This window comes from Protomyctophum bolini, assembly GCF_963924005.1.
Source record: "Protomyctophum bolini genome assembly, contig: SCAFFOLD_721, whole genome shotgun sequence".
NCBI lineage: Eukaryota > Metazoa > Chordata > Actinopteri > Myctophiformes > Myctophidae > Protomyctophum > Protomyctophum bolini.
The window spans coordinates 15,474-23,838 of NW_027665424.1; the positions used below are offsets into that span (position 1 = coordinate 15,474).

General features: G+C 45.3%; 1 protein-coding gene across 1 annotated transcript; it reads left to right on the plus strand.

Moving 5' to 3' along the window:
- Positions 1 to 323: 323 nt before the first annotated feature.
- On the plus strand, positions 324 to 7,872 carry LOC308312285 (sodium-dependent glucose transporter 1-like; the record flags this gene model as incomplete). The annotated part of the gene is given in 7 exon segments (XM_080794653.1): positions 324 to 616; positions 2,628 to 2,796; positions 6,172 to 6,204; positions 6,207 to 6,287; positions 6,512 to 6,678; positions 6,680 to 7,496; positions 7,499 to 7,872. Coding segments are annotated over 7 exon segments (1,911 nt in total). The 5' UTR covers positions 324 to 346.
- Positions 7,873 to 8,365: the final 493 nt, after the last annotated feature.

An 8,365-nucleotide genomic window follows, 5' to 3' on the forward strand; every position in this document is an offset into this window, starting at 1 on the left:
ACATGACAACCACTTCCTGTAGCTGTAATACCGCGTCAGCTGAGCATGAGCACTTTGAGGCAGCTGAAGCCACCATAGATACAAACCATACACACACATTCCCGCTTGACATATGGAGTGCCTCTACCTGCTGTCTGTCGCCTGTTTTTACAATGGGTGGCTCGGATCGACGATTTAACAGGAGACGTCTATAAACAGAGGCACCTTAACGTGGAAACCACCATTCGTGCGCCGCGTATGCGCATATTTATTTACTCAGTGCACGCAGTAGCCTGTCTGTGACAGCACATCATCACCACAACCACCACCATCATCAGAGAGCAGCAGCCATAATAATTTGACAGCTATGTCTGTAAACGCGGTCAGAGACCCCGTTGTGAAAAAGAAGCACGTTCGTTTCGCCAGCGTTGACGATGAGGAGGACAATGACGACCTGGAGGAGGATACGTTGTTTGACAAGAGGAAGGACAGAGGTCTGAAGAGCGCGCTGAAAGCGGTCCGAGCCAAGAGGAGCTCCAGGTCTGGCTCTGATGGGGTTGAAATCATCAGCACCACCGGGGGAGCGTGCAGCCGCTGGATGGTCACCGTGGCCCTTTGCACATCATTCCTAGGATTGGTAAGCAATTCAGGACATGTTAAAGTGATCATTGAACACAAGCTACTGTAGCAGCACTGGTTCTTCTCATTCTCAAAGTGGGATCCAGCCATTCAGCCAGCCAGGGGGTGGGGTAAGAGGATTTAATACCCAAGAAAGCCTATGGCTTGTTTCCATTGGGGTCCCTGACTCCCTGACTCCCTGCAACCCTCTCTAACCCCATCTGTACACTCAGGGTTATGGGAGTCCTAGCCATTTTTCACATGACATGTTTCAGAGCTATGCATAGCCCTGAAACATGTACGAGCGTCTCCCATAAGGACTCCCATGGGAGTCCTTAAAATGAAAACGTTTGAGAATAACTGGGCTACTACAGACATGCTGTCATGCATGTCAGTTATGCTCATGGATAAGAATAATGTATTATTATTGAGCTTGTCACATAATCATTAAAATTAGAAAGAAGTTGAGGGGTCGGCAGACTCTCCACTCAAACCTTTGGAGAGTCAAAAGTAATATAGGTGTGCACAAAATAAAGTTTACATTTTGCTCACATTATTGAGCACTTACTAAGGCAGGTCTGTGGATCAGAGGGATGGGATCGGAAATTAGATTCTTAAGTATGTGAATGAAATGGTAATTTAAAGTTAAAACTAATCCTAATCACACTGTCACACAAAGGGAGCCATTTCAGTTTCATTTAGTTACTGATAAGGAACAAAGAAATAGCCTACCCAAACAAGGCAGTTGTACTAGGACGCAATACCTACATAATCTAACAAAAACACAATTCAATGCAATTGAGCTTTATTGGCATGTTTACATTGCCAAAGCAAGTGTCAAAAACACAGTAACCTTTATAACAATGATTGTCTTTGTTTCCCCGCCTGAACAGGGAACTACATATAGGAAAGACTACCCTAGGCTATATCCTGGTCCTTGCAGGATTATTTGCATAGTGGTGAAACTCGCTTGTCAAGTTGACTACCAGATGTAAACTGATTATAGGTACCGATTACCCCTCCATGCAAGCCAGTTTTTGTCTTCTACCTTCCTCAGGCAGATTCGCTGAACTCACATGGCCTTCAACATGGTTTAGCAACACCTGCCTCACACTAATGGTTAGCTAGGCTTATTATACTTGGCCATTGGGCAAATATATTTAGGACTTCTAGTGCCTATAGCTCAAGTGTACAGATGGCTCTTCAAGGAAGTTCCAATAATATTTCATTAATGTTCCTCACCCATGTGCTTGCAGTAGTCAAACCAACAAGGCTCATGTTCATGCTCATTTCTCTAACCATTAGAAACCCCTGGAGTCCCGGGCCAAATCATTGTGTGATAGGAACTTTTTCATTTGACATTAACCACTTGAACCCTAGAATCCCTATAATGAGGAGAACAAAATAGCAGATCTACAAGCTGACAATGTGAGCTTGTACGTTTGAGAATGACTGGGCTACTACAGACATTGGCTGGGGCCTGAGGCCTACCATACCAGGCCTGAGGCCTACCATTGCGTGGCACATCTATGCACGGAATCATGTTCACAGGCTTCTTGTGCGGCCTAGAGGGCAACTGAGCATGTGTAGAACCTTCTTCTTACACCATGGTGTAAGAAGTGTTGTTTGAGAAACCCAGCCCTAGTCAGTTATTCTCATGATTAAGAATAATGTATTATTATTGGGCTTGATAGGGTTGTTTGTTGGCATAATGAATTAAGTCACATTATAATCATTAAAATGAGGAAAGAACTAAGTTGAGAGGTCGGCAGACTCTGCACTAAAAAAAGGATCAGACCACATCATGCTGGGATCAGACCACAGAGTATTGAAGGTATTGAAGGTTTAATTTGTTACAGTATGTCTGAAAAATACACAAAAAACATTAATTTACACACAACAGTGATAGTCAGTGAAGCTATCTATGAAAAGGTTTCATCTGCTATTTAAAACATTGAAGACCCATGCATTTGGGCTACGAGCATCCAAACCATACATAGATAGGCCAACAATTGTGTTTCTTTTTACAGGGGATGAGTATCTCCATTCTAGGCCCTACATTTGAGGACCTGGCAGTGAATGTGCACAAGAACATCAGCAATATCTCCTACATCTTTGTAGGCCGTTCAGCGGGGTACATCGGTGGCTCCCTGTTGGCAGGGCTCCTCTTCAACTGCATGAACCCCCACCTCTTGCTGGGTAAGGCCTGTTCCACTCATGTAACCAGACCATAGGAGATCTCTGCCTGCCTACGTCGTCTGGTCACAGCTAAATTAAACGTGGGGGCGTAAATTGGGTGGAAACAATCCGGAATAAAAAACAAACCACGGAATTACCGACAGTAGAGCTGCAATGCATGTTTTCTTATTACTTTCTTGATTATTCTATTGGTCAGTTTTTCGAATAAGTGTGTATTTTATATACCCAATGCATTTGCATGACATTTTTAACACATGATTGTGTTCAGCTTACATTTCATATCAGGCACCACACCATACTCCTGCAACTTTTACCAGCAAATAGTTTTTTTCAATTTGATTCAATTTGTTCAATTCAATTTCATTAAAGTATCAAATCTCAAGTTGTCTCAAGACACTTTGGGCACTGTGGCAAGCCTTACTGGAGCATACAGTGTTAATTATAAGCACTACTGGGGAAACAAACCCACACAAACACAACAAAGGTGAGGGGTTGGGTGGAGGGGTCCCACAACAAAGGTGAGGGGTTGAAGTAACTCTTGCATCCTTATTTTGCAGAACCAATGCGTATCATTTACAGTGGTCATTCATATCTGGTATGGCATGGGTTGGTATGGCAGAACACATAATCAATGTCTAATTTAAGAACTAGAATCTTATATATTAACAGTAAAACCTCGATCTAAGGGTGGCAGCTGGGGCAGTGTCTTGAGTGAGTGTCAGATGAGGTCAGACAAACATATGGAATGAATTCAGTAATCAGTATTGGCCATATATGGAGCGTTTGCAGGTTTTCATAGTAGACTTTTATAGCAACTATGTATAGCAACGTTGCTATACAGTAACATTTTTGAATCCTTGATTGTTAGCACTTAGAGGACCTTTAGTTCATTAAAATGTGAAAAAGAACATATATCTAGAGACATATACTCAGAGAGAAGAACAAGAGCTCTTTCATAGAACAGGAGCTCTTTTCATTGTTTCTATTGATACAGAAAGAATTAGTGCATTGTTTAAGCCAATGTGAAACTTTGGCTTTTAACACGGGGAGGAGATTTTCAAAGTCTGAAGAGGAATGTCGACAGTGACAACAGAGTATCCAAAATAAATAAGAATAGAAAGAACTAAGCGTTCATCGGCCCCAGTTTCATCAACATAAAGCTTTTGACTAGGGACATATCTGTCCACATCCTACCTGACTTCCAATATGAGGGGTTCAGCAGCACCAGTGTGCACCATCCTGTCTGATTTGATTGTCTTTGCCTGTCATAATAAGCATTCTTTAGGTGGGGGCTAGATTCTCTATTTGACACGGCAGCCTACATGTGGGATTGTCAGTCAGATATTGTAAATAATGAACAAGATAATTTTCTGGGCAGATATTCTAGCTTGGTGGGACTCACGGACCATCTTTTGTTGCCTACCACCGTGGTACGGTATCATCAGGATTGGTTGTTGTCAAAGAAAGCAGTGTTCATCATGGGTTCAAGCCCCATATTGAATTTAGATTTCCCCGGACGATCAGTAGGCGGGGATCACTGATCGTCTGGCTACGCTAGACTTGGTGTTCTCATGTTTCAGGGTAGTTCACACAAAGAGATTCTATAATCTCTTTGGTTTACACTAGCAGCCCCATCAGTGAAGTCCCCTTCTGTAGTACAGCCTGTGCCCTGTGACCCACGGTAACGGATGGGCACATACAGTCAGCGGTAGAAAGTAACTAAGTACATTTACTTAAGTTAAGTACTGTACAATTTTGAGGAATTCATACTTTACTTGAGTATTTCCAATTTCCAATACTTTTACTTCTACTCCACTACATCACAGAGGCAAATATTGTACTACATTTATTAGAAAACCTTAGTTACCATGTAGCCATGGTTCACGAGCGTCATGGCTTAACTTCCGCCTATTTTACGCGATCGCTACATTTACATTGTAAACGTGTACATAAACATTCAGATTCCAAATATAAAGTACTCGCCACATGTGCCACGGGTGTTAGAAATTTGCTGGTACATCGATTAGCATTGCTGCATCCCGCGTTGTTTAATAAAAAGCATTTTTATCCAAGCAGTTTTTTTTGCCATTGGCTTTCAACTACGCGCCCCTATCGGTCGGGAGGAGTGTGGCACTCGGTGTATTCGATATAGGCACGCTGACCGCACTGGCGCTCCCGGTGTGCAACTGTGAATTTCCCAAACGAACCCCGTTTGAGAAAGTAGCCGGGGCGCTCGGATAAAAAAGCTTTTTATTAAACAACGCAGGATGCAGCAATGCTAATCGCTGTACCAGCAAATTTTTAACACCCGTGGCACATGTGGCGAGGACTTTATATTTGAAATCGGAATGTTTATATACACGTTTGGACTGTAAATGTAGCGATTGCGTAAAACATGTTTCAGGGCTAAGTTACTAATTACTTTGTAGATTTTGAATATTATTACAAAACATAAATTAACCACTTCAGCCCTATTAGACATTTCGTCCATTTGAAAATAGCCGACCTACAAGCTCACAATGCATCGCGATGCATTGTGAGCTTGTAGGTCAAAATATTATTTGTATACATTTGAAAACTTGAAATGGCACATTCTGCATAGTGAGATGACAATACTTTTGTACTTTTACTCAAGTACATTTTGAATTCCGGACTTTTACTTGCTAGTATTTATACTTTTACTTGAGTAAAACAATTGAGTTCCCACCACTGCCCTTTTGTAATAAAACCTGTGCCCTCTGAACCACGGTTGGGCACATACAGCCAAAGTGCAACATAAACATATACCGAATATAAGACCCCCATTTTTCAAGACTCATTGTGGAAAAAGAACATTGAATGTCAAATAGTCTAGTCCCTGATTAAGTTGTATAATATGACTCAGTTCTTTAGGATATTTCCTTTGGTAAAAAACATAGTCTTATATTCAGACCAATAGGGTACTGTGTGCAGTGTAGTCATATAACCGTTCAGTGTTTACTACAGTGACTGCTGGTGCTCTGCTCTTTATTGTTTAATCACATGATTAAACCCATGGTACTACTGACTATGGTTAATGACTATGGTGCTGACTATGGTTAATGACTATGGTGCTGACTATGGTTAATGTCCCTAGAATGAGGACACAACCCTTTTGTGCTCCTTGTAGATCTGCTATTTTTGGCGTCGTTTTTGGTGTAGGGGAAAAAGGAGGGGACCAAGCATGCACTCCTGGGGGACCCTGGCCAACGGAATGTACTAGGTTTAAGAGTTTAAATGCATTTACAGGGTATCACGATGCAGTCCATCAAGGTGTCTCATTATTGTTAGTGTTTGGAGGTTGCTCTGAGAATAATGAAGGCTTTCTCTCCTCTCTCTCTTAATTAATGTTTGCAGGGTTTTCCATGTTGGTCACAGCACTTGGAATGTGTGCATCCCTTTCTGCCAGAACGCTCTTCTCCTCACTGGGCTGATGTCCAGCATTGGAATATCTATGGGTGTTCTGGATACAGGTACGAACAATCTTTGGATGTGTTCGGCAGGAATTTTTGAAACCACTCTTTAGCAGCACTTCATCAAATATACTAATAAACACAGATTAATAGTAATAGAAAATGGAAAGATTGTTGATATTAAATAATCACTGTGTTGATTATGGGTATTTTATTCATTGTTGAGGCCAGAGTATAATCGTTTGGACAACGGTTTGATTCATGTGTTTCCTCTGCGGTCTTAGGTGGGAATGTACTCATCCTGAACACATGGGGCGAGCATGCCGGACCCCACATGCAGGCCCTGCACTTCAGCTTCGCAGCGGGGGCCTTCATGGCACCGATAATAGCAAAGTTACTCTTTGGGACAGACATGGGTAAAAATAGCAGCATGGGCGTCACCCTGTCCACTCTCGCAAACTCCACTGGACTCAACGCTGCCGCACCTCCTGTTGGCACGAGAGAAAAGGGTGGCCATCCGATACTTCCACAGCAAGGAGGGCGCCCTCACCTCCATGTTGGCATACATTGTGATCGGGTCCTTCGTTCTCCTCATCGCCATCCTGTTCTTCATCCTCTACGCCCGCGGCAGCCCGTCGCGCGACAAGGCCCGCGCCGCCTCGGGGAAGCCCCTGTTTGCGCGGCATCACACAGCGCTCAACGTCCTGCTGTTCGTCTTCTTCTTCTGGTATGTCGGTGCCGAGGTGGCGTACGGCTCTTTCATCTTCACCTACGCCAAGGACTATGCCCACATGGACGAGCCTCAGGCCGCGGGACTCAACTCCCTGTTCTGGGGAACGTTCGCGGCCTGCCGCGGCCTGGCCATCTTCTTTGCGGCCTGCGTGTATCCGGGCACCATGATCCTCCTCAGCCTGGTGGGCTGCACGCTCTCCTCGCTGCTCCTCTGCCTGTTCAGCCGGGAGCGGGTGGTCCTGTGGCTGGGCACGGCCGTGTACGGCGCCTCCATGGCCGCCACGTTCCCCAGCGGCATCTCCTGGGTGGAGCAGTACACCGCGGTGACGAGCCACTCGGCCGCGGGCTTCGTGGTCGGTGCGGCGCTGGGGGAGATGGCGTTGCCCGGCCTTTTGGGCTTCCTCCTCGGGAAGCTGCCGGAGCAGCCGCTGCTCATGTACCAGTCGCTGCTCAGCGCCACCCTGACCTCCATCCTCTTCCCCGTCATGTACAAGCTGGCCTCCGCCCCCGACGACGGCACGCAGCGCGGGAAATCCCGCGGCAGGGGCGACCCGACGCGGACGACAGCGAGTACCGCCAAGCGCTGCTGGACTCGGGAGCCAACGATGAGGAAGAGGAGGAGGAGGATCACGGGGACAATGAGGCGGACCTGTGGAACGATGCAGACTTTGAGGTCATTGAAATGGATGATACTGCCGGCCTCATGAATTCTCCACAAAAGGTGACACCGTCCTCCCCGGACGGCACCGGGCTATCCGGGATCAACCCGGGAACTGTCCCCTCCACTGTCCAGGTCACTGAAACGTCGGGTGGGGGCGGGGGCCCCTTCTCCGATACGGTGCCCTTAATAGCAGACTCACCCAGACGCAAACTGCTCTTCACGTTGGACCGAGAGAAAGAGACTAAAGCCTAATATATACACTGCCGTACAACTGTGTTGCTCGCTGAAGTACCATAGTCATACGACAAAGTATTCATTAGTGATGATATGGCATCTGTGGGCCCTGTCCGCCTTCCTGTGACTCCTAAGTGCTGTTGAGACATTACTAGAATATAGAAGAGCCATTTTCTCTTGAGGTGTGTGTGTGTTTGTGTGTTTGTTTGTGTGTGTGTGTGTGTGTGTGTGTGTGTGTGTGTGTGTGTGTGTGTGTGTGTGTGTGTGTGTGTGTGTGTGTGTGTGTGTGTTCGCACTTGTCAATGTGTTGCTGTTGAGAAGTGAACTTTTAAAAGTTTGCGCCACACTCCTGCCGTTTTTGTGCAAGCCTGCTGATTTAAGCCATCTTGACGACGACGCTGAAATAGCTGAACTCGGAACGATTCACGTTATGGCGTGTTGTACTAGTGATCCTGTAGGTCTGCTACTATCACGTGACACAGTCATGCAACAAGCGATTAATCAGCCATTA